The sequence below is a fragment of the Manis pentadactyla genome, chromosome X (genome assembly GCF_030020395.1).
Source record: "Manis pentadactyla isolate mManPen7 chromosome X, mManPen7.hap1, whole genome shotgun sequence".
In the NCBI taxonomy this organism is placed as follows: domain Eukaryota; kingdom Metazoa; phylum Chordata; class Mammalia; order Pholidota; family Manidae; genus Manis; species Manis pentadactyla.
In genome coordinates, this window is record NC_080038.1 from 66,208,933 (window position 1) to 66,235,721 (window position 26,789).

Below are 26,789 nucleotides of genomic sequence, written 5' to 3' on the forward strand. Positions count from 1 at the left end.
AACTTGTTTGTTATGCCTCAGAAGATTGGAGACTGACGACAATTAGGCTTGGGGTGGATTAATGATTGTACATTGAGCATTGACTCCCCTATACAGAATTTTATTGTTGTTAACAACCATTTGATCAATAAATATGAGACATGTCCTCACAAAAAAAAAAAGTATACACTTCCAATGGTAAAATAAATAAGTAACCAGGATATAATGTATAGCATAAGGAATATAGTCAAGATATTGTAACAGCTTGGTATGGTGATAGCTGGTACCTAGATTTTCATGTATATAAATGTTGAATCACTATGTTGTACACCTGAAACTAATGTAATGTAATACTGTGTGTCAACTAGCCTTCAATAAAAAATAATTATCTACAAAAAAAAATAGACAAACCTTTAGCAGATTTATGAAGAAAAAAAGAGGGAAGACACAAATGAACAAAATGAGAAACAAAAAAGGAAAAGTCACAATGGGTACCAAAGGAATACAAAGAATTATTAGAAAATTCTATGAAAAATTATATGCCAATAAGCTGGACAACATAGAAGGAATGGATAAATTCCTCAAAAAATACCACTTTCCCAGACTGACCCAGGAAGAAACAGAAAATCTGAACAGAACGAATACCAGCAATGAAATTGAACTGGTGATCAAAAAACTCCCAACAAACAAATTCAGAACCAGATGGCTTCACTGATGAATTCTATCAAACATTTAAAGAAGAGCTAATTCCCACCCTTTTCAAAGTACTCCACCAAGTAGAAGAGGAAGGAATACTTCCAAACACAGTTTATGAGGTCAGCATCACTCTAATACCAAAACCAGACAAAGACACCACAACGAAAGTAAATTTTAGATCAATATCCTTGATGAACATAGATGCAAAAATCCTCAACAAAATATTAGCAAACTGAATTCAAAAATATATCAAAAGGATCATCCATCATGACCAAGTGGCATTTGTTCCAGGGATGCAGGGATGGTATAATATTTATAAATAATTCAATGTGATACATCACATTAAAAAAACAAGGGATAGAAACCACATGATCATCTCAATAGATGCTGAAAAAGCATTTGACAAAATTCAACGTCTGTTGATGATAAAAAGTCTCTCACCAAGATGGGTTATGGAGGGTACTTACCTCAGCATAATAAAGGTCATATATGACAAACGCACAGCTAATATCATAGTCAATGTCAAAAAGCTGAAAGCTTTTCCTGTAAGATCAGGAACAAGACAAAGATGTCGACTCTCACCACTTTTATTCAACAGAATTCTGGAGATCCTAGCTACAGCAATTAGACAAAATGAAGAGATAAAAGGCATCCAAACTGATAGGGAAGAAGGAAAACTGTCACTATTTGCAGATGACATGATATTATATGTAGAAAACCTTAAAGATTCCAACAAAAAAACTATTACAACTAGTAACTGGATTCAGCAAAGTTGTAGGATACAAAATCAATACAGAGAAATCTGCCACATTCCTATATACTAACAACCAACTAGCAGAAAGATAAATCAGGAAAACAACTCCATTTACAATTGGATCAAAAGGAATAAAATACCTAGGAATAAACCTAATCAAGGAGATGAAAGACCTCTACTCTGAAAAGTAAAAGAAATACATGAAAGAAATTAAAGAAGACACCAATAGATGGAAATCTATCCCATGCTCATGGATGGGAAGAATTAATATTGTCAAAATGGCCATCCTGCCCAAAGAAATTTACAGATTCAATGCAATCCCTCTCAAAATACCAACAGCATTTTTCAATGAACTAGAATAGTTCTAAAATTCATATTGAACCACAAAAGATCCCAAATAGCCAAAGCAATCCTGAGGAAAAAGCACAAAGCTCGGGGTACTATGCTCCCTGACTTCAAGCTATACTAAAAAGCTACAGTAATCACACGAATAAGGTACTGACAGAAGAACTGGGGGGAAGGGAGGGATAAGGGGAGTAAGGGGCATTATGATTAGCATACATAATGTAGGGGGTCATGGGGAAGGCAGTATAGCACAGAGAAGACAAGTAGTGACTCTATAGCACCTTATTATGCTGATGGACAGTGACTGTAATGGGGTATGTGGTGGGTACTTGATAATGGGGGTATCTAGTAACCACAATGTTACTCATGTGATTGCATATAAATGATACCATAATAAAAATAAGATATCACCTCACACCAGTTAGAATGGCCATTATCCAAAAGACAAGAAATAACACATTTTGGCATGGGTGTGGAGAAATGGTAACCCTCCTATACTGTTGGTGGGAATGTAAATTGATTCATCCACTATGGAGAGCAGTATGAAGGTTCCTTAAAAAACTAAAAATAGAAATTTCAGACTCCAAGAAAAGACTGTCAGTTATCAAAGGGAAGGAGATTAAGAGGGTGGTTGGGGAGGGAGGGAGAAGGGGATTAAAAGGCATTATGATTAACACATAATATAGGGGGGTCACGGGGAAGGCAGTATAGCACAGAGAAGACAAGTAGTGACTCTATAGCATCTTACTACACTGATGGGCAGTGACTGCAATGGGGTGTGGTGGGGGACTTGATAATATGGGTGATTGTAGTAACCACAATGTTGCTCATGTGAAACCTTCATAAGATTATATATAAATGATACCTTAATTTTAAAAAAAGAAATTCCATTTGACCCAATAATTTCACTTCTAGAATTTAACCAAGGAAACAAAATCCTTGATTTGAAAGATATATGCCCCCCTATGTTTATTGCTGCATTATATGCAATAGCCAATATATGGAAGCAACCTAAGTGTCTATCAATAGATTAACAGACAAAGAGGATGTTCTACATACACACAATGGAATATTATTCGGCAATAATAAGAAAAGCAATCTTGCCATTTGCAACAACATGGATGGATCTAGAAGGTATTACAATTAGCAAAAAAAGCCAGGCAGCAAAAGACAAATACCATAAGATTTCACTTATTTTTGGAATATAAAAAAAAGTAAAATAAAATAGCAGTAGGCTCATAGACCATGAGAAATGAGTGATGGTTACCATGTTGTGTTAGGTGGGTGGATGGGGAGGGTAAGGGGAATAAAGGGGCACAACAATTCTCAATCATAATATAAGTTGGTCACAGAGATAGTAATACAGCATGGAGAATATAGTCAATGATTCTGTAACATCTTCCTATGTTGACAGATAGTAACTGCACTAGTTGGGGGTATGATTTAATAATATGGATAACTGTTGATTCACTGTGCTGTATATATGAAACCAATATAAGATTGTATATCAACAATACTTCCATTTAAACAAATTGAATTTTTTTTCAGTTCAAAAGACACCATTAACAACTTGGAAAAACAAGCCATAGACTAGGAGACAATATTTGTACACCATATGTCTGATAAAGGACTTCTTGCAAGAATACATAAAGAGGATTTTATAACTCAAAAATAAGTAGACAACTCAATTTTTCAAGGGCAAAAAACCTGTACACAAGTGTTCATAGTGATTTTATTCACAATAGCCAAAATCTGGAAAGAAATAAAAACAAATGTCTTTCTGTGGGTGAGTAGCTAAACAAACAGCAGTACATCTTTATTGTGGAATACTACACAACAATAAAAAGGAATGAACTATTGATATACCCAATAACTTAGATGATTCTCAGAAGTATGCTGGGTCAAAAAGGCCAAAGGTTTGTACTGTATGATACAATTTACATAATCTGTATTACAACAATTATAGATGGTAAACAGTTTAATGGTTGCTGGGCGGATGGTTAAAAAAGGGTAACGAGGGATACTTGTGGTGATGTAACTCTTTTATATCTTGACTATGGTGGTGGTCATAAGAACCTACAGCTGTGATAAAATTGCATGTAACTAAATTCACACGTACACACACACACAAATGAGTACACGTACGACTCTGGAAATCTGACAAAGATAGGTGGATTGCATCAATATCAATTTCATGGCTTCCATAGTGTACTATAGTTTTGCAAGATGTAACCGTTTGTGGGTACTAAGTAAAGGGTAAACAAGATGTCTCTGCATTATTTTCTACAACTATTATAAATCTCCAGTGATTTTGAAAAAGAGCTTAATTTAATAATTGGGGCAAAATATTTGAATAGACATTTCATCAAAGAAGGTATACAAATGGTCAAAAAGCACATGAAAAGATGCTCAACATTAGTCAGGAAAATGCAAAGTAAACCTACAGTGTGATAGTACTGCATACCCACAAAAATAGCTATAATCAGATAGAAAATGACAAATGTTGGAGAAGATATGGAGAAAAATGGAACCCTTATATATTTTGCTTGTGTGAATGTGAACTGAGTAAGCCACTTTGGAAAAGTTTGGCAGTTTTCTTAAATTCAACATAGTCTTACCACGTGACCCAGCAATTCCACTCATTGGTATCCACCCAAAAGAAATTAAAACATATGTTCACACAAATATATTTCATAATATTCAGAAGGTAAAGGCAATACAAATGTTATTAATTGGTGACTGGATTAAACAAAATATATCCTTATAATGGCATACTATTAATTAAAAGGAACAAAGTACTCACAAACACAACATGGACAAATCTCAAAAACATTATACTAAGCAGAAGATATACATGAAAGACCACATATTATATGAAACAATTTATTTAAATGTCCAGAGAAGAAACCTATAGAGACAGAAAGTAAATGAATTGTTGCCTGGGCCTAGGGGTAAGAATAGGGAATGACTGAAAATGGGACAGTGATTTCGTTTAGCAGTGACAGAATGTTCTAAAATAAGTTTGTGATGATAGTTTGCACAACTCTGTAAATTTACTTAAAGCACTGTATCATATGCTTAAATAGATGAATAAATACAGGAAGGTGTCCTTTAAACATTACCCTTCTTTTCAGCTGTTTCAAGTTTGAAATCCCCTCATAAGATGGTTAAACCTGTAACCTCTTGCCACAGGTCCCCAACCATCAGATGGAAGAATTACCCCTATGCCCTGCTTAGCACTACAGACAGAAAGTTACATGCCCTGCTTTCTTCTCCAACCACTCCTAGCTTTACTATTCTTGATGGTTGCTTAAGTATCATTTAAAAATCATGCCGTTTCTTGTGTTTACTGCCAAAATGTGTTTTTCTTGGTTTGTCCATTTCCAAATTCTCCTATATTTCAGCAAAACAAATTAACTTTGGAATTATATGTGCCTTTTCAGCACACTCTGTATACCCAAGAAAACAGATAAGCATATTTGACTACACTTGGGAGTTTCAACAACCACAGCACTTCCCTGAACTGCTTTGTCTTTTTAACTTCTGACTAAATGTCAGGGACCTCTTTCCATTTTGACAACAGAATTTCCCTCTCCCTCTCCTCCCTTCCTATCCACAGCCATCATTTCTTCACACTACCTCATTTGCACTTATCACCCCTTATACTCCTTTCCCTTTTTCTCCTTCAAATATCCCCTCCTAGCCTAACCCTGACTGGTGAAAAGGAGAAAACTGCCATTTAAGCAGTGATCAGCAAAATACTTCTCTTTCTACACACTGACCTAGTGGACATTACAGATAATATGTTTGAAAATTGTTTAGCATCACCTATGGCTTTTTTGTTTTTTGAAAGAGATGAACTGGTGCAGAATACTGATTTGACCTTAAGTGTAAGGTATTTCACTCCCATAAATGATGTATGGCATTATTTATGAACACCCAAGAAAAGAAGATATGTGTCTTGCCAGAGGCTATTATAAAATATTTTAAGATTCAATCTTTATCATTTTTGGCTAGTAACTTTCTCTATAGTATAAAAAATTAGACTTTGTTGCTTAGTCATAGTGTTGCAAACTATTTCTGAAAAATAATTAAGCTTTTGAGTACAACAAAAATTTTTTCATTTTAATAACACAAACTGCTTGAATGATGATGGATCAATATCTCTAGTAGAACTAATATCTTTTCCCTCATACATCCTAAATGCTTTGTTTATACTGCTGTACTGCTAATGTAATGCTCATCCTAAAATGTGGCTATGTCTGTTTCTCCAATCTCACCAACTAATTAGGATGCAGCTGTAGTGCAGCAGAAGGAGCAGTGAAGCTCATGTTAGAATACCTGGATTGCAGAATTTGTTTCATTACCAAGCAGCCGTGTGACTTTACTTACTGTCTTAATGAGCCCTGAATTATGACATGGATTTTTGTGCTGTTGCTAAGAATGAAATAGTTTAAAACTTGAATGGGAAACTCAAAATATGTGATCTCTCCAACATTTTAGTGGGTATGGAGAAAACAGAATATTTGAAATGGAAAACTTTGGACAAAACATTACCATAGACCTTAATAAATTAAACTTCCTGATATTCAGTTTTATAAAAACTAAGTCAATAAAAGATATATGACAATGCTTACTTCACAGGATTGTTTAAGGGTTAACTGAGATATTGTACATGAAAAAGTCTGGTCCAGTGTCTGGAAAATGGATAATGTTAATTAATGTTCCTTAGGTTGGAATGTTCCCTCCACTCCCTCTGTTCTACTCCCACCCCAAATAAAAACCTACAAAATGCAAACACCTTTCAGAAAACAACCCAAAAGGCACCATTCTAACAAAGCCTTTACTAATAACTTCAGGCCGTATAGCACTTCCGTTAAGAATACTGGACTTTTAGAAGCAAAAGACCCCCAAATTTAAAACCAGGTCTGCCATTTAGTAACTCTATGACCTTGGGCAAATTATCTTCTCTGCACCTATGTTTCTGGTCTGTAAAATGAGATCATCATGTTACATATAAGGTTGTGAAGAATTAAATGAGATATGCACATACAACACAAAGTCTCTGACAGTAATTCCTCTAAGGAGTAGAAGTAGTAGTAATAAAAAGTTTCCTCTTCAGTAAAATATTAATAAAAATGCGTTCCAGGGTGTGGCAAACTGCCGATGCAAAAGTCTTTTAAATTGTAATGCTGAACAAACCTTTTGTCTGGCATATACCTTGGGGATTGGTATACCTTGAGATATCTGGGGCAAAGTTCTAACTTTTACAGAATATGCTTTCCCTGAACTGACGGGGGCAGGCGAGGGGGTGAGGATGAGGGGTAATAATACCCATTATTAATCAATAGCAAAATAAAACCAGAAGATCCGTCCGCAGGATGAAAGCAGCAGAAGGCCGAAAAGCAGTACCAAGCTCAGCCCCTGTAGAGCGGACCTCCGCAACTCGCTGGAGTTCATCTCTAACGCCCCCTTTCTCTCAGAGCCGCGCAAGCGTACACCGATTTGATGCTTTCTCCCTCGTGCCCCCGCCTCCAGCCCCCACTCCTCGTGTGACCCAGTACGCAGGCGCATCTCCTCAAATCCTGTTCCTACACCCCTCACCCACCTTTTTCTCTACATTTCGTTTCCCCTCCTTTTCCAGCCCCTCAGCAGGTTCAAACTCTCCTCCGAGAGGGTGGCGGTGAGCAAGAGATCACGTGATGAGCATCCTGCTGCCCAACATGGCGGAGTTCGACACCATCTCGGAATTGGAGGAGGAGGAGGAAGAAGCAGCAGCAACGTCGTCGTCGTCGCCGTCGTCGTCTTCGTCTGTATCGGGGTCTGACGATGACGAGGAAGATGAGGAGAAGGAGGAGGAAGAAGAGGAGGTAGAAGAAAGAGAGGAGGAGGAGACGCCGCCCCCGCCTCGGGTAGTGAGCGAGGAGCATCTACGGAAATATGCCCCCGACCCTGTATTGGTGCGGGGCGCCGGCCACATCACTGTGTAAGCGAGAGGGGGCCGTGGGGTTTGAAAAAGCTAAGATTTGGCGACAAATGACTTAGAAGGTGATCGAGGGAGCCTGTGGAGTGGGGGAGGGCTGCCTGAGGCATACTGTTAGGAAATGACACCTGGTGTGGAGAAACCGAGGGAAATAGGTGTAAAGGAAGTGAAAATGCAATTTATGATGCACCAACACCAGGTAAACTGGCAGTTTAGGGCAGAGAAGTTAGGGATTTGGGAGCCAGGGGGATTGGAGTACGGGTGAGTCTCTCTGCTTCTGTGTTTGCTGGAAAGTGAATAGTCTTTAAACTGCAGGATGTACCAGAGATTCTCTAAAATTGGTGTCTAGTAGAACACAGTGACTGTTGTGACATGTGACAAGACCTAGGTTTGGATTTTTCTAAACAGAAACATGATGTATTTTGTGAATAATAATGTAGACTATGCACCCACCCACATATTCATCTATCCCTTTTTCCTGTCTAATCCTTATGTGAATGAATACAATAATACTTTCCATGTCTTGATCACTCCTCACTCTGACATTCCTTAAATATCACACAATTAGAGTTTCACCTTGAGAGACAACTATGAAAAGTAGAAAAAGCAGTGGAGTAAGTGTGAGGGCTCTTGTATTTTAGCCCCAGCTTTGCTTCTTACTGGCCCTATGACCTTGGTCAGGTTACTTCCTATTTCTGGGCCTTGACTTCTCCATCTGTAAAAATGGAGGGTTTGGGATACATGATTTCTAAAGCTTTTCACCCCTGAGGTAATTTAAGATACCTCCAGGAGATTTTGTATATCCAAACATTAAATACATATGTAAATTAGTCCCCCAGGATCTGAGGATAATTTCTTGAAAACTTATGCAGAGTGACTTTAAAAAAAAATTGAAATCTTGCATTGTATGTGAGAAAACAGAAGGGGGAGGAATCTCATAGCATGTAGTTGCACAGCAAAATTTTAGTGGTTCTTTGGGCTTTGCAGAATGCTTTCTCCTTTTCATGTGCTTGGACTGTAAATACTTGGAAGTTTGAGTATTGTGTTCATCCTCTTAACTATGCTTTTTATTAAAATTGAAGTATAGTTGATGCACAGTATTATATTGGTTTCAAGAATGTATACAACATAGTGATTCAACAATTATGTACATTATGAAATCCTTAACCCCAACTAGTGTCAGCATAGGAAGATGGTACAGAACGATGTTCTCTGTGCTCTGTGCTTTCATCCCCATGACTTATGCTATCTTTCATTGCATTTTCAAAATAGAATTTTTTCCCCTATCAAGTTAGGCCACCTCCAATTTTGAGTATGGCCGGCCCCTTTGACTTTCAATTGAGCTCATATTATCTCAAAGTTACATATTATAATATGCACCACCTCCCCTCACCATGTTAGCTTTTGATTTTAGCAAATATTGAGTATTTTGATTGTAATATACTTTTGTGATCTTTCCATGGAACCTATTTAGAAAGATTTTGAAATTACAGAAGAGCTGGGGGAGATTTTTAGACCTGCTCTGTGGTTAAGCAATTTCACCAGTTTTTCTTGGTCCAAGAATTTTGCAGATAGCCTACAATGTTTGGATGCCAGCTTACTGTGCTGTTTTACTTCCATTCCTTTTATCACAAGGGAGACAGTTTCTTATTCAAACTAATTATGATTCTGGCACAAAGTTTACTTTCATGCAGATTATGTCACATGATTGAACAGAAGAAAGTTTTTTATTACAGTCCATAATTTTATATTCCAACACTCTTCTCCCTCATTATTTTCTAAACTTCAGAAAACAGAAGAGCAAGGAAACAATTTAAGTTCCCTGAAACTCATTTGTGGTTCCATTCTACTCTTCTCTCATAACCATCAGGAAGTACTAACCTATTTTCAATTGATAGGTGTAGTGTCCCTGGCTTAAATATTCTGGAATTAGGAGTATGAAGTAGGGGTGCTGGTAGTAATTGTTGGTATTAATTGAAGCCAAAACCTGAAAAGCAGCAAACCAGTGCTTGTATTACCAATCAATGTATACAGTTTGGAAAGTTATTTGGTTGTATGCATTCTTTTACCAAGAAAGCACATTTGATGTTAATAAATGTCTGAGATTTGAAAAAAGATTAAATGTTTAAAAGAAACTGATCTGGGAAACTGGTCTTTCTATGGTAATAAGACTTTTTTATAGCAGGTAAAGTAAGATCCTTAGGAAATAGTTAATCTGATTCTGAGACATTTAAAATACTAGTTTCTGTGTCATTTGTTTCTGGCATAGGAGTGTTAGAGTTGCCCTATCTAAATGAAATAGTTCTTATTCTCTCCCACCCCTTATTTTTTCTTTCCATTCTTTGAGCAGTCATCTATTCTATTAGAGGACTTTGTTTCTTTTCAGAGTTTTAAAATTTGAGAATTATCACCTCAAATTCAATATATCTTAAACCTGATATTTTTCCTCACCACATTGTGCATTCCAGTTGCCCCATTTCTGACCCTAATAACACTATTCTTGTCTTTGAAATCCTTGAGTCATTTTAATTCCTCCTTCTTGAATTGTTCTGTGCCAGTCTGTCCCAGAATTGTCATCATGCCTTTTGAAATGTCTTATTAGATTTTTCATTTTCTCCATTTCTACTGGCACCACTCTAGTTTGGGTTGCCATCATCGTGCTTGAATGGTTGCCACAGTCTGCCACCTCTCCCCACTCCAGTCTCCTGCATGCTTGTGCCAAACTGATTTTCTTAAAACAGTTTAATTATGTCACTTTCCTGCTGAAAAACCTGCATTGCATCTTAATTAGGTCTGAATTCTTGTGCTTTCTTCTTCCAACCTCAGAGATCAATGAGGAGTCCCTCCACTTGTCCAGAGTTTTGTGCCTTCCATACCCTTTTTTTCCAACTTCCTCCTTTGGGCAGCTCTTGTCTCTAATATTGCCTCTCTCTGCCTCTATAGTGGCTCAGCCTGTAAATATAGTCAGAGATACTCTTAATTCTTTGAAAGGAAAACAAAGCCTTCCTAGACCTACGTTCCCCTTTAGTTACTGTCTAGTCTTCTTTCCCTGTCCACATTTCTTAAGAATACCTATATTCACCATTTCTGTTTACTCTTCACTGCTTTATAATCTTGATTCTGCTACCATGACCATAGATGAACTGGCCCCATTAAGATCACCATGACCCTCTTGTTGCTAAATTAGTGGGGAACTTTCATTCCCTATCTTGCTGGTCTTCTCCGCTGCATGACACTTAGCTTGACTCCCTGTTGGAGGCTTCTACTCCAGGGGTCACAAACATACCAGGCTGAACTCAGAGGCAAGACAGGTCACAGAAAATGGTGCATCATGAGTAAGGATGGGGCCTCAGTTAAAGTGGAAGATGGTATATGTTTTGCCTAAAGGTATTCAAATTATGATTATAAAAAAAGTTTTGCCAGCTAAGTAAACGTAGGAATTCCTTGGCCACTTCACTCTCCTGGTTCTCCTTATATTTTCCTGGCTGGTACTTAACTGTCTCATTCATGGGCTTCTCTTCCTCTTTTGCCCCTTGAATACCAGTGATCTCCAGGGTTTTGTTCTCAGACTGCTTTTCTCATCCTCTACTCTCCCTAGGTGGTTTCGTCTTGACTCTCATGGCTCAGCCTAATCTCTTGACATTTCTCCACACTGCTTGTATTTTCCTGTTCATAGCAGGTTGTTTCTTATCTGTTTGACTCTACTCAAACTGGGGCCTACATCTATAATTCCATTACCCACCGCCCTCAGCTCAGCTCTTCATGTGTCACCACCTTTTGCAAATCTTCTCTGTCCCCACTAAATAGTAAGTTGCAGTGGCAGGAATAATTTCTGGTTCCCTCTGAATCCTGAGTGCCCAGCACAGTGCCTGCCTGATGTAGCCAGTCATTGAAAGTGAGTTGAGTGACTATTGGTTCACTTCAGTAACACTCAGTATGCCTACTGTAGTGCATGCTCTATTATAGGCCCTCAACAAATACTAGTTAGTTGAATCATGCTGTGGAGAGTAATTGTGTTTCTGACCACGGGTATATATGGATACAGTAATACCACCAGTCCCACCCAGTATTGGGGGAATGGCATGGCCTTACCCCTGAAAGCTTGTTAAGCAAGCCTGTATGTGTCAGAATACCCCTGTCTACTTGTATTGTCAGCATGTTGGCTTCTAGTTACTTTAACAAGATATTAATCTTTTAACATAAAATTAGTTACAATTTCTGATGAAGCAGAATGACCTAACCACTTTAATTGTAATTCCAGTTCTAAGATGATGATCATAAATGAATATTTGGGGCTCTTGTTCCAAAATTTATTTTAAAGAGTGGCTAAATTAACTCCCACATATTTGAGGTTACAGAAACAGAAATAATGAAATGTCTCTTGGAAGTATTAAGTGTTTCAGAAATACTATACATCTGAGTGATATAACTTAGTATCTGTCACTTTTCCTTTCTTCTGATATTTTTAGGATAAATATTTGGATCCAGTATATTGAAATACAAGGAAAATTATATCTTATGAGATTTTTTTCATATTTATAGGCATTACCATACTCTTTGTATTACTTAAAATGTGGACATATTTACCCTTGATAGTACACCTGTAGAGCTGAGAGATTATAATTCTCAGAGATTATAAAATTATCTCATTAAAATTAAAAGAGTTGAAGTTATTACATACAGAATTGAAAAAGATGGTCAAATTTGCCAAATAGTGCATTTCTAAAAAAACTTAGCACTACAAATATTGATACTTCTCAACTCAGTGAATGGAATGCCTTTTCTGTAAATAACTGTCTTTGAGGAATTACAGTGATGCATTGTTAAATTTGTGTTTGTATGAGGTAAATATAAGATTTTAGGCTTTGAGAATAATGAAACCATGGTAACTTGCCATTTTACTGTATAGCAAGACATGATTATTCCATATGAAAGATAAAAGAGGTTTATATAATTTTTTTGAAAGTCTCTTTGAATTCTATGGCATAGATATTCCTTTTCCTTGGTGTTAAGTAAAGTTCAGTGCACATGCTTCAGAATTGGCATTGCTATAAGTGCATGATTTTCTAGTGAAATCGCATTCCTTGTTGGCAGAATTTTACTACACTCTTGATCTGTTTTCTTAAACAGCCTGAACATTAATTTGTACAAGGTTTTCAAAGACTGATGTATAACTATTTCAAAAGGATTAAAAACAGTGAGGAGTGTATGGAGGGAAAGAAGAGGTGAGGGCAACTAAGAGGACCCACCCTTCTTTGCCTCAATTTACTTTACTTCAAAGAATTGTCCAAGAAATTAAAATTTGGGGCTTTGAAGACACTTGACAAATAAATACAGTTGCCACTGCCTTTTAGCCAAAATTATGAGTGCATAATAGGCCTAATTTGCTCATCTTTATTAATTTGCTATCTTTACATAGATATATATAGGCCAAAAAGGAGCATTTTAAGAAGTAAAATGACACTTTCCTTACCATTTCTATTACACGCTTTATATTTAAGAAAAGATAATCTCTTTTTATAATACAGAAGAAAATTAGTAATGTGAATACAGCAAGTAGTAGTTCTTGAGAACTTAAGCACTGAGCTATGTGCTGTAAGAATACAGAAAAAAGTCCAGACCTTGCTTTACAAAACTAACAGGAAATTTGCCTTTAAATTGTTGACATGGAGCAGCAAAGAATAAAAGAAAATATTTTATCAACTCTTGAATTGTATAGTACAGATTAGAAGTAGCCAGGAGTGTTCAGAGAAAGCAGGAACCTGTGAAGGTTTGAGCATTGGAGGCATTACAAGCAGGGATTGGAATTTAACTGGAGCTTGCATAGGATTTAAACTAAAGAGAGGAAGCAAGAGGAACCACTCAAACAAAGACAAGAGCCAGCATGGCAGTAGGAATGGAAAGGAAGGAATCATTATAAGAATGATTTCAAAGGAACAGGTGACAGGAATTTGGACCAAGGTGCAAAAAATAGGAGAGGGAAGGTGCAAAAACAATACTAAGGCCTAGGATAAAGAGAGTCAGTGTTCCATTGATAAGAGAAAAGGAATTGGAAATGGGGAGCCAATTTCCAATAAAAAGGTAACATTTAATTTTAGACATGTTTCACTTGAGGTGTTACTATTTTGTAGCAAGATGTGCAAGTGGAAATTTTCGGTATGCAATTAGGGATGAGAGACAAGAGCATGTGGGAAAATATAGAGCTAGAAATATAGATTTAATGGTCATCAGCATGCAAGTGATTGTCAAAGGTATTAAATATAGATGCAGTGTTAAAGTTCCCTTAGAGAAGCAAATGACTAAAAGCTAAATTTTGGGAAAGATTTTTAGGGGAGGATTAAGGGGTGAGTGAAAGAATGGGAGATTGTTCAGAACAGTGATCAGTATCACATGCAAATTCAAGGGGAAAAGTTCTGAGAAGAGAACATTGGATTTGGCAGTAAGACAAGATGAACTTGTCTTTCTAAATAAATTTACTGAATAAGATTATTTTCAGTAAAGTAACAATATCTAAAGTCAAGTTTCAAAAGGTTAATAAAGGAGGGGATATTAAGGATACAGAAGCAGTAGAAAGGAAAGTTCATTTGTCTGGTGATAAATTCATAAAGAATATCAAAGCTAAGAGTTTTTTAAATAATGGAAATACTCCATACATTTTGAGGAATAGATCTGTCTATGTACCTATTTTCTATCTAGTAAAAGAGTAGCAGCTAGGAAAAGCTGTAATGGCAGCAATTTCTATGGAGGTAGGAACATGTTATTAGCATTTTATCTAAAGACATTGTAGACAAGATAAGGAAATAGAGCTCTACTTTAAAATGTATCATGTCTGTTTTCTAAAAATAAAACCTGTATCTCTTTCTGTGTTACACAATAAGAACTGACTCTTTGTGGAATAATGAATTAAATTATATCTTTTTTGACTAGTGATAATCACTATTTAGCTAAATATGATTTAAATGAAATGTTTCTTGCTCTATTAAATATTTGTCATGTTATTCATTGCTGAATTAGTACACAATTACAAATAATTTTAATAATAAAGTGTCAGTTTATCAAACAGTACATGAAAGTTGCCATAAAAATTCATGTACTGGGTATACCATCTTGTTTTTAAGTTTGGCTATACTCCTGTGTCAGTGTATAGATTTAAAGGCTATGTTATTATGAGAATATATTATGTTCTCATTACATGTGGTATTGACACTTGGAAAAGTAGTGAAGTATTTTTTAAATGAAGTTAAGGTCTTTTTATAATTGCTAATTAATTTTATCAACTATTTTAGAATATATAATTTATTGTTTTAAAATATATCTTAAACATACAAAGTATAGTATATGTATGCACAGATGTGTACTGTGCTGCTAGCTGCTAGGTATAGCGAGTCTTTGTGTTTAAGACTGGCTTGTGTCCCAGAGGAGCTATTAGCATAAATGATATACAAGGATATTCCCACCTAAGGTTTTAATAGGGCATTGGATTCTCAACATGTCTTTAAAGTTACCTAAGTCTAAAATGCCAAAATCAGTTGAATCACACAGTACGACAGCTTATTATTCAACAAACTTTTATTAAACATCTACTAAATAAGCATAATGGAAGATAGCAAAATGAATAAGCCATAGTTTCTGTTCTTGAGGAACTTAATATAACGTAGAAAGAACTTCGGGATCAGCATTTGAATTTTGGTCCCCCTGCTCCCCTTATTAGATATATTTCTTTGGACAAGTCACTTAATTAATTACTTTTTGGAAAAAATGTTTTTCTGAGTATCAGCTTCCTTGTCTGTAAAATGGGGATTACTGTACTACGCTTGCAGCATTCAAAGTTTACAAGAAATTGTATTTATCTAGCATAGCATCTAGCCCGTTGTTAAGTACTTACTGGTATCTTACTGTTATTTCCTACTTCAATAAGGAGTGCTCAATAAAAGTGTCTTTTCCCTTTTGCTTGGAACCCACCATCTACTAACATAAAATTGTAGTCACATATCATCTAATATGCAGGAAGTGATCATTATTATCCCTACTGAAATTAACAAGTAGGTGAATGAAGACTTACAAAATTCACCTTGACTTCTTACTACAGATTTCAGTAAGCATACTTGAAGAGAGTTAGAGCTTTCAAGGCTGGAATCTGTTTTCTGAAAGTTGGTTGGGCACGTACATAAAAACTGTTCATAAGGATTACCTTTAAGTCTCTGATAGTAACTAATCATAAGTTGTAAGACTCTATAGTTCAGAACATTGTATTAGTTTTTATTAGGAAGATTTTCACTCTTAGAAGAAAACATAGGCAAAAATCTCTTGAACATAAGTGTGAGCAATTTTTTCCTGGACACGTCTCCTCAAGCAAGGGAAACAATATAAAAAATGAACAAGTGGGACTATGTGAACCTAAAAAGCTTCTGTACAGCAAATGACACCATCAGCAGAACAAAAAGGCATACTACAATATGGGAGAATATATTTGTAAGTGACTCATCTGATGAGGGGTTAACATCCAAAATATATAAAGAACTCATATACCTCAACAACAACAAAAACAACCTGATTAAAAAATGGGCAGAGGTTCTGAACAGACATTTCTCCAGAAAAGAAATACAGATGACCAATAGGCACATGAAAAGATGCTCCACATTGCTAGTCATCAGGGAAATGCAAATCAAAAGCACAATGAGATACCACCTCACACCAATCAGAATGGCCACTATGCAAAAGACCAGAAATAACAAGTGTTGGCAAGGATGTGGAGAGATGGGAACCCTCCTACACTATTGGTGGGAATGTAAATTGGTACAACCACTGTGGAAAGTAGTATGGAGGTTCCTCAAAAAGCTAAAAATAGAAATACCATTCAACCCAGTAATTTCGCTTCTACGAATTTACCTGAAGAAAACAAAATCCGTGATTCAAAAAGATCTATGCATTCCTATGTTTACTGCTGCATTATTTGCAATAGCCAAGATAGGGAAGCAACCTAAGTGTCCACCAATAAATGAATGGATAAAGAAGTGGCACATATACACAATGCACTATTATTCAGCCATAAAAAGAACAAATCCTGCCATTCGTAATAGCATGGATGGATCTGGAGAATGTCATGCTCACTGAAATAAACCAGGTGGAGAAAGACAAGTGCCATGATTTCACTTTCTTGTGGAATATGAAAACAGCAAAACAGAAGGAACAAAACAGCAGTAGACTCTTAGACACTAAGAAGTGACTAGTGGTTACCATGGGGAAGGGTTGGTATGAGTGGGTGGGGAGGGTGAGGGCATAAAAGGGCACAATAATTTGCAATCACAATATAAGTTGGTCACGGGGATGGAAATGCAGCATGGAGAATATAGTCAGTGATTTTGTAACATCTTCCTATGTTGACCGATAGTAACTGCACTAGAAGGTGTGAGGATTTAGTAATATGGGTAACTGTTGACCCACTGTGTTGTACATTTGAAACCAATATAAGGTTATCTATCAATGATACTCAAATAACAAATAACTTCACATACACAAAAAAGTAGAAAGAAAAGTATTATATCTACTCTTACATACTACCCTTCAAGCAGTTTCAAGTTACCAACTAAAATAGTTTTTAAAAGAAATATTTCAGTCAAAAATTGTAATATTTCCAGCTCTGTATCAGTGTTAATTTTTTATTTTAAAATCCCATGTTGTGGATCTTGTTAGAATCCTAGTTTAATGATCTCTCAAATTTCTTTGACTAATAATTTGGGTTAATAGTCAAATATTTATTTTCTATAAATACCATAAAATTGTTTTTAGGACAAACTTTTAAACCATGTGTCAAAAGAAAAATGAATGGGTTTGTAATTTTTTAAGAGGGGAAGAGTTAAATATGCTGGGTAGAATATATGTTGTCCTGTCTTTGTTTTTAAGGTTTGGCTTGAGCAACAAGTTTGATACTGAATTTCCCTCAGTTCTAACAGGGAAGGTAAGTGGGAATTTGCTTTGAACTTTTATTTTAAAAGCATTGTTCTATGTATGGTTTATTTATAACAAGTGCTCTGACTCACTGGTAGTGAAGTCTAATAACAAGAGGCCAGGGTACTTGAAGGCTTTGTCATTAGTGACTGAAAGCTAGCTCCATGACTACTAGCCTGTAACCAGTTATTTTATTGTCTGTCCGTTAATGCCAGCCTCTATTTACTAACCTGTTTAGTTTTTCCAGTTTTGTCTTTTTTCTCAGCACTGGTACTTATAATTGTTTTCATTTAGTTCAGTAATTCCAATGTGTAGAGTTAACAAAGTTACCATTGTAACTTTGTGTCAGTTATTTTTAAAGTGTCCTGGTGGTATGATTTGTACATCAAAAGAATCAAATTTTGGGTTAGACATTTTCTGCCTTTTAGATCATTTGAGTTTCTAAAATTGGAATAAATTATTACTACCTTATTGTTCTCTGGTTATTCTATTCATTAGTATCTTCTGGCATTGAGGCTCAATATTCAAAGACTTCCTAGAATTTAAAACTATTGGAAAATCCTCTTATAATAGGAATGCTAATTTCTAGGCCCAAAGGAAAAGGCTCTAAGCCACAAGGTCATTTACACATGTTTGTTACTTGAGGAAATATAGAAGAAGAAAGAGAAAAGCCATTATAGTACAAAATACTCAGAAGTTTCCAAACGGTTCAATAGCTGAAATGATGATTTGGGATTGAAAGAAGTTAAGTTTTGGTACTTTGAAGCCTATAATTTAATATAATTATGTTTAATTTTATTACTAGAATAATGCTATTTGTCAGTATAGATTTTGGTCATATTTTAAAATTATTCCATTCTTTAAAGGACTTTTATGTTATTTTAGTATTAATTTATCTTATTTAGTGAAAAAGCAAGGTGCAAATCAGTGTGTATGTGTAATAAAGGGGAGAAAGCGCGTTAATAATTGTATAAAAAATTCTAGAAGGATACATATGAAACTAATAGAAGTGATTACCTTGATGGGATAAGGGGAATGGGATGGATGGAGGCCAGGGTAAGGATGAGAGCATTTTCTGATTATCTTTTAGTGTTATTTTGATTTTTGAACCATGTGACTATATTACCTATTTAAGCTTTAATTTACTTTTAATTTGTCCTCTCATTTTAAACTTGAGAATGGATAAGATACTTGTACTAATATTGGCTCCAAAATTTTTTGTTATGATACATTTTCTAGCTGCTTACTCTCTTCACTTTTGACCGAATCCCAATCTTTTCTCCACCCTCATTATCTGACAGGGGAAAGAGAAAAAGACAGTAGACCTATTTCTTTCTTCTAGGGTTATCTGTGAGAGCATAAGAAATCCTATACAGTTTAACCCTGAAAGGTATTTTATGCTTTATTTGTTTAATTTTCCCTCTGAAGAATGGGAGCTAGCCAGAGATGGTATATAGAGTAGTCAAGCTTTGAAGTCAGATCTGTGTTGGAATACAAGATAAGTCACTTACTGGCATTGTGACCTTGGGCAAGCCACTTCTGTGAGCCTCAGTTCTTATGTGAAAAATAGAGATGATGATGATGATAGTACCTCATTTCTTGTTGTAAGGATTAAATGAGAGCCATAAATAAAACTCTTAGCATATTGTCAGATTCTTGTTAGCTTTCCAGTGTTTGTGGTTGCTGTTGACCATTCTTCATCAGTGTATCCAGTTTCACCTTGATTGTTTTTCAGTTTTCTGTACTCAACAGCTTTCAATTTTTAATTGCTTTTGCTACTTTTACATTCTTCATCTGAGTAATAGTGTATTCTGTGTTCCCAGCAATAATTTGTGCTCTTGGTTACTGATCTTTTCTGTCTGTCCTGAGGTAATAATAAGCAAGTGGAGATAGTCTCTGGCTAAGTTAACATTATAAAATATGTGACTATTTAACTTCCTAGGATACAGAGATCTCTTTGAAGTGAGATTTATTGAAGTTCAGAATTAGATTTGTTTTATATGAATTAATCATAAATGTTTTCTCCAAATGAAAAAAAATAAGCTATGGAAAAGTCTCTTGAATAGTAATATGTTTGTGGAAAGAGCAAATTCAATATTAAAATTAAAAGGAATGTGAGTTAAAACATCTATACAGTGGAAAATATATTCATGTTTCCCTTGATGCTGCTGCATGTATTGTCTGGACAGTTACATCCAGCTTTATTACTGGTTTAGTTTTTTAAAAATCTGAATTACAAGTCCCAAGAAATTCTAGAAAGTAAATTGACAAAAACTATGTCAGAGAATAGAGTCCCCAGGCACAAGAATTATCTGTCTCTGAAATACGCCAATTTTATGTGCCCAAGGAACCTTCAGAATACTTCTTCACACCTCTTTATTTCTTTCCAACCCTTCTAAAATTAAAACTTCTGTCAGCCCAAAAGATAGTACAGTTTTTTAAACTAGATGAGTGCTAGTTAAGCTGCTTTTGGTATGTATTCACACGACCTAAATGATCAGGATATGAGCTGTTCTTAAAGAAATCCATTCTTTTCCAGTGATCCTTTGTTTTGTAACACATATAATGGCTGGATATTTATTCTAGTGTACATTATTTAAAGAGAACGAAATTTCTCATATATTAGTTAGAGAAGGCATAAGTGATACTGTAATGTTTCTTAGCTTAGTGTTTGGTGATGAAAAAATACTCAAAGGAATTCTGGAAGTCTGGTTTTTAAGTCACATAGTGGTAACATTACCCTTATTTATTTTTTCTTTAGTGAGATAATTTTTCTGCAGTAGGCACTTTTTCATTTGTATAGGTTACTTTGTATTATCAAAATGCTTCTCTGATAACTGCGGGAAGAGGCAAAAAGAATTTACATGCCAGAAAAAAAGAAAGAAAAGGAAAAAAAGGTCCAAATTCCAACCTTTGTGTAAAAATTTTAAAAAATGAATAAATATGGTAGCTAAAATGGAAAAATAAATCTACCTTTTACAAAATTAGTCTTCCCGCATTAATGGTATTCTGAATAGCTTTTATACCTAAAATTGCACAGAGTGAATTGTGAAAACCTAAAAACCCATTTTGACAAGTTCTGTGGCTCAATAATAATTTTGTACTTATTACATGTCAATGCTTTGAAAACAAAAAGATAATTTTATAAAGTACAGAAAATGTTGTTTCCCCATTTCACTAAAGGTAACTCCTCCTGTCATGATAGGACATAGCAAGCAGGTGTATACACACAGATTCTGGTGAACAGAAAATGAAAGAACCACAGAACTTTAATAAAGAAATAAAAGCTTGCAGCATTCAGCTTGAAACAATTAAATGGTGTTATGGGGAAATTAGCGTTCAGTGTTAGGAACCGTAAGCCATAAAATCGGCCTTTACTGCTGTGATCCAACATGACAAATGATTGATAGGGTTGTGTTCCCCATGATTGAAGAAGGCCAATCAGTCCTGCTGGGTTTTGCTTGGATTTTCTTCAGTTTGCAGAGTCTCTTGTATCCTGTCATAAAATAGTATGACCTATTACCCCACCTCTATGATGTGGTTTTCTTTTTTCTTTCCAAGAAAGTCAAAAGGAATTAACTGTTTCTTTATAACCTGCCATTCGGCTAGAAAGTAAAGGGCTTCTGTCTAACCTTCATTACTAGAGATACTCAATTATATGGAAGTAAATGAGTAAAATGTTATTAACTCTGATTCCACACAGTTAACTAAATGTTTCTTTCACATTGTTTAAAATCGGGAGTTAACCAGTTCTCATTTCCTATGTCTTTATTTCTGTTTTATGACTTTACTGTTATTCAAATACAGATTTTTTTCAAAGACAATCCTAGCCTCCTTTAAAAGTCAAAATGCAGATTTTACTTTATTGTTGGAAACTCTTGTAAAAGATTTCTTTTTGATGTGTTTATTATGACTTCAAAAATCTGAATTCTCATTTTTAGTAACTTGAATATTTTTTGCCCATAGTAGGAGAGTACAGATTGAGACTACTGTGTGTTAAAAGTCGAGAATATTGGTAAGGAAGAAGGAAAATTGACACATTTTAGAAATGTTTCTGTTAATTCATTTCCAAAAGCATGTAGTGAAAGACAAATTCTATAACAGATTTTCTATTCCTTGGCATATAATTTACTTCATTCACAGTGTTTTAAACAAAAGTTATGTTCTACTTTTTAGACTGATTGGTTTCTGGCTTTAGCTTCACTCATATCTTTTTAAGTCATTTAAATAAAAAATTTAAAAACTATACTTCCTAAATAAAAATTCAAATTCTAATTACAAGCACTTAAACTTATAAATGGACAGATTTAGTAATTTTATGATCTACAGGACTTTATTTCAAAATTTTCCATGTTTTTAAAATGTGTTATTGTCTGGATACACAATTTAAAGAAAATTGATAGTAACGTAAAGCTAAATATATATTTTCCTTATTTTGACTTGTTTGTTCAGTCAGTGATTCGCCAGGAAAAATGTTGAATAACGGGAGGTAAATCTTAAGACAGCAACTTGGCACTTTGTTTTTAAAAAGAACATCTTTTTGTCTCCGAAGAATTAAAGAACTGAGGAGCACTTTGAATTTGCATTCAAAATGTAACAGATTGTCCTTTTGTTCATGATAGAATGTGTAGCAAAGTTGTGGCTTATTGTTACCTGATCAAACCTCTTGCCTTCAGGTGAGACTCCTTGCAAAAGAGAGACAGATGATTCAGTGACTGACTTTTTCAAGGCATTCCAGTCAGAAGGTTCTTTTTAAAGCATAATTTCCATTACCTGTGAGGTATATAAAGCAAAGGTTATCCTCATTTTATAAATGGGAAACTGAAACTCAGAAAAATTACATGAATTTGCCTAGGATTTTTCAGTTATTATTAAAATATTAAATATAAATATAACTAGAATCTAAATCTTATATTTTGAACTGTGGTTAGCCTGATAATGTTTACTGTTTTCAGTTATAGGGCATGGTTCTCTGAGTTTACTTTCATATTTACCCCACAAATGTAGTAATTTAATTGGAATTCTTTTTACTCAGTGATTGTTTTTAGGTCATATTGCCCCCAGCAATCATTGACTGATTTTATTTAGATGGAGAATGAAATTAGTTTACTTTCACCATGTTGAGTACTGTTTAGAGCCTTCCGGTTTCACAACTGTTTTTCTCTAACGTATGAGGAAGAAAGACAAATTTATGGGCCATGCAATTAACCTTACTAGATGCTATGAACAATTCTAATAAGGCTAATATAATTACTTAATGTTTTAGTCCTGATGGTGTTGAATTCTGTGATCATGTGTCTAACGTCTGCTAATAGATATGTGTTTTGTAGCAAAAATGTAATAAATTGATTCATCTGGTACAATTTTCACTTGGAAGAGTTGTAGAGCTCCATATTTTTTATACAAAATATGCAACAGGGTTTTTATTTTACAGCAGTTTATTATTCCTAACAATTTCATAATTTTTGCATGACCGACACTGAAGTTTTTTCCCATGGATTTTACACTCTGGCAGCTTTATAAATGAAAGAATAATTTTTGTGATCCGGAAATGTGATTTCACTAAAAGTAAACTTTTTTTTAGTGTACCTTTGAGTTGTATAACCTTCAAGCAGAATTTTCGGTATAAATTTAATTATGCCTGTCATGCTCTTGCCTTTGAACTGACTTTTGTCATTGTTTACAGAGAGGCACAAGCAGCCACTTCCAGGAATGGAGGTAGTAATTAAAAATATTACATTTGTATACTTAAGGACTTTCAACTTTCAAAATTTACAGCAGTTATGAGTCCATTTTTTGCTGAATATTAAGACCATTTTTTGAGTGTAATTTCTCCTCACTGGCTTTTGTCAGTGTAGCTTTTCCCTACAAACAATGGCAAGTGTTAAGATTTTGCTATGTTGCAAATTTGACAGGGAGAAAAGGTTTGAGAGTTGCCTTTTTAAAAGTAATCCAGGAATATTTCCAAGGTCTAATTTTAATTCCATTTTAATTCCATAACAGGTTTCTACTGTTAGATGAAGATTCTAGTCTTAACCAACTTTTAGTTAAACTGGAGACCATAAATAATATTACCTTAATAGTGAACATATTTGGTAGGAATACTGCTTGACGGTTGTCTTTTACCACCCATTTTATTATTGGTAATTTCAGAAGATTGTTTTTAAACATTATAATAAATTCTTTAAACATGAAATTATATCCTTTTGCTTTCTAGTATCACCCGAGTGTGTGTGTGTGTGTGTGTATGGGGAGGAAGTATATTTAGACATGTAATTATTTGAAGTATTTATAATAAGACAAACGTTTTCTTTCGGTTTAGAGATAAATAATGGAAAGCTTCCCACAAACTGTTCAAGACTATGCCTTTGTTGTAGGTGGCCCCGGAAGAATTTAAGACCAGCATTGGCCGTGTGAATGCATGTTTGAAAAAGGCTCTCCCAGTCAATGTGAAATGGCTGCTGTGTGGTTGTCTCTGCTGTTGTTGCACACTAGGTTGCAGCCTGTGGCCTGTTATTTGTCTCAACAAAAGAGTGAGTAACCATTTTATTGCATAATAATAGTTAACATTTATTGAACACTTGCTGTGTACCAAGTACTTTGCATTATTTATTTAATTCTCATAACAATGCTATCATTCTAGATAAAAAGAAACTTGGGGACAAAGAGGTTAAGTCTTTTGTCCAGCTTTTATCAACACTTTAGCACTTAATAGGGGCCCCCATCATTTTAAATAAGTGCAATGTAATGGAGTACTTAAGTAAATATAAATGTAACTGGGCTACTTATTCTTTTTACAAAACCTGAAGCTGTGATTTTCAATCTATAATGTAGATGGGACAGTTTCTTCTCATCTGAAGAAAGGCAGAGTGAGAGTACTGTACAAAGTTGGGAGGGAAATCCTGCTTAGTTTTGAACACGTTGAAACTTTCTAACATGACATTACTAGTCAAGTCATGGATTTATGACTATCCTAATCTCATCTTTTTTAAAATTTTATTTTAGCCATTGGAATGTTTTTTTTCCTTCAGTGGAAAGATTTCTTCGAATTTTTGAATTGAAGCCAATGAGGAAAGTTAATTCATTTTACCTAAAGTTCTTTTCCCTGTACCACATTGATGATTTCACTTTTACATAATAATTTTAAACTTTTACATAATAACTAGTCTACTGAAGTGTATTCAAAATCACAGCACGTTGTAAAGGTATAATTAATAGTTCTGTAAAGGCCAAAAATATTCCCAAGAAATACTCATTTATATTCCTCTCCATTTTCCTCCTGCCCTCCTTTTTGTCTACTTCAAAAAGACAAATAATAAAATATTGCCACTCCTATGGCTTTTTTAATGGAAATGTTAAACATTTTATTGATTCGTTTGGTAACTACCAGTAGGTCAGAGCTTTACTTTATTTAGAACTTAGTTTATTGTTTGTCAAAGCATGTACAGTATTCTCATACGGCTCTGTATAACTTAAAAGAAATCGACAACATAAATTTCTTTCCTTAGTTGTAATACCTTTTAAAAGTTAAAAATCAGTAACTCCTATCCATCTCCATTATTTTTAAAGCCAATGTAAATTAACTATGATTTGGATTTTCCATTACACAAATATAGCCAATTTAAATTACTCAACAGATTTTTTGGTTTTAATATTATCCAGGATCCATCATTTTTTCTGATGTCCCATTTACTTATTTATTAGTACCTTCACCACAGGTCCTGAAATAGAAGCAACTTTTTTAATCGTGTGATTTTACTATGAGCACTTCTGATAGAATATTCAATGGAAAATTAATGTTGATGTTACGATTTCTCCCTAGCCCCTATTACTTTGCTTAATTAAGAATTTATACCGAAGTTGAGGTATCAGTGTATAGATCTTTCTCAACTTACGATGGGTTTCATCCAGATAAACCTGTTGTATGTTAAAGATACCATAGGTCAAAAATGCATTTAATACACCTAACCTGCCAAACAGCATAGCTTAGCTTAGCCTACTTCAGATGTGCTCAGAACACTTACAGCAGCCTACAGTTGGGCAGAATCATCTAATATAAAACCTATTTTGTAATGAAATATTGCATATCTCATGTAATTTACTGACTACTGTACTGAAAGTGAGAAACAGAATGGTTGTTTGTATCAGTTGTTTACCCTTGTGATCAGGGAGCTGACTGTCACTGCCCAGCATCACTAGAGAAATTGTACCTACATATCTCTAGCTTGGGAAAAGATAAAGATTCAAAATTCAAAGTACAGTTTCTACTGAATGCATATCACTTTCACACCATTGTAAAGTTGAAAAATCGTAGGTTGAGCCATCATCAGTTGGGGAATGTCTGCATTCTTAAGTCATTAATGTGTCAATTTAAAAAAGTTTGTTTAGTACAGATTTACAAAGTTTTGTCTTGTGGGCCAAATCCAGCCCACTCTGTTTTTTAAACATTTGAATCAGTTGCCAGCATTTAAAAATTGAAATATTTAAAATAAAATTTGAGATACCAGCCTCTCTTATAAAATCTAAAGATTGGCAATATTGGACCCACATGCCTATATTTCAGCAGCTGGCCCTAGCTGAGTGGTGGGTGCTCCCTTAAAATGGGACGTTCAGTCTTTGGTTCACCACAGAACCACCCAGCATTTATATTATCTGCCTTGCTCTGTACACTTTATATTCACGGTGCTAGATTTTGTACATGCTATGTTGGTAACACACTAGACAGTGAAACATTAAGCCTATGCTGGTGATATATCCAAAACTCTAGAGACCCAAGAGATTTCTGAAATAAAATGGTATATTGAACCTTTACAGGTCCTAGCCAGAATAAGGACTGCATCTTGGGATGGGAAGTTTCTGCTTCACCAGCAGCAAGGCTAGTTAACAGAGACAACTTATCCACCAGATTCAAGAAATGGAACATTTATGAGGGGTCTTAAAGAAAAAGTTCTTTTCCCTCACATTTATTTTAGTTTCAGGTATACAATATAATGATTCGATATTTGTATATACTGTGAAATGATCACCACAATAAGTCTAGTTAACGCCCAACATCATACAGAGTTGCAAACATTTTTTTTTTGT

General features: G+C 34.9%; 1 protein-coding gene across 4 annotated transcripts in view; it reads left to right on the top strand.

Moving 5' to 3' along the window:
• The first annotated feature begins 7,303 nt into the window (after nucleotides 1-7,303).
• Nucleotides 7,304-26,789, top strand: part of CHIC1 (cysteine rich hydrophobic domain 1) — a 143,677-nt gene continuing 124,191 nt past the window's right edge. For 2 of the 4 annotated variants that reach the window (XR_008995131.1, XM_036923925.2), the window contains exons 1-3: nucleotides 7,304-7,760; nucleotides 17,661-17,715; nucleotides 24,083-24,238. Coding sequence is in view for 3 of the 4 variants with exons in the window: in XM_036923925.2 (XP_036779820.2) it covers nucleotides 7,477-7,760; nucleotides 17,661-17,715; nucleotides 24,083-24,238 (495 nt within the window). In the remaining variant the exon portion in view is untranslated. The remainder of the gene's footprint in view (nucleotides 7,761-17,660; nucleotides 17,716-24,082; nucleotides 24,239-26,789) is intronic. The other 2 variants (XM_036923926.2, XM_036923927.2) reach the window with 1 other exon arrangement.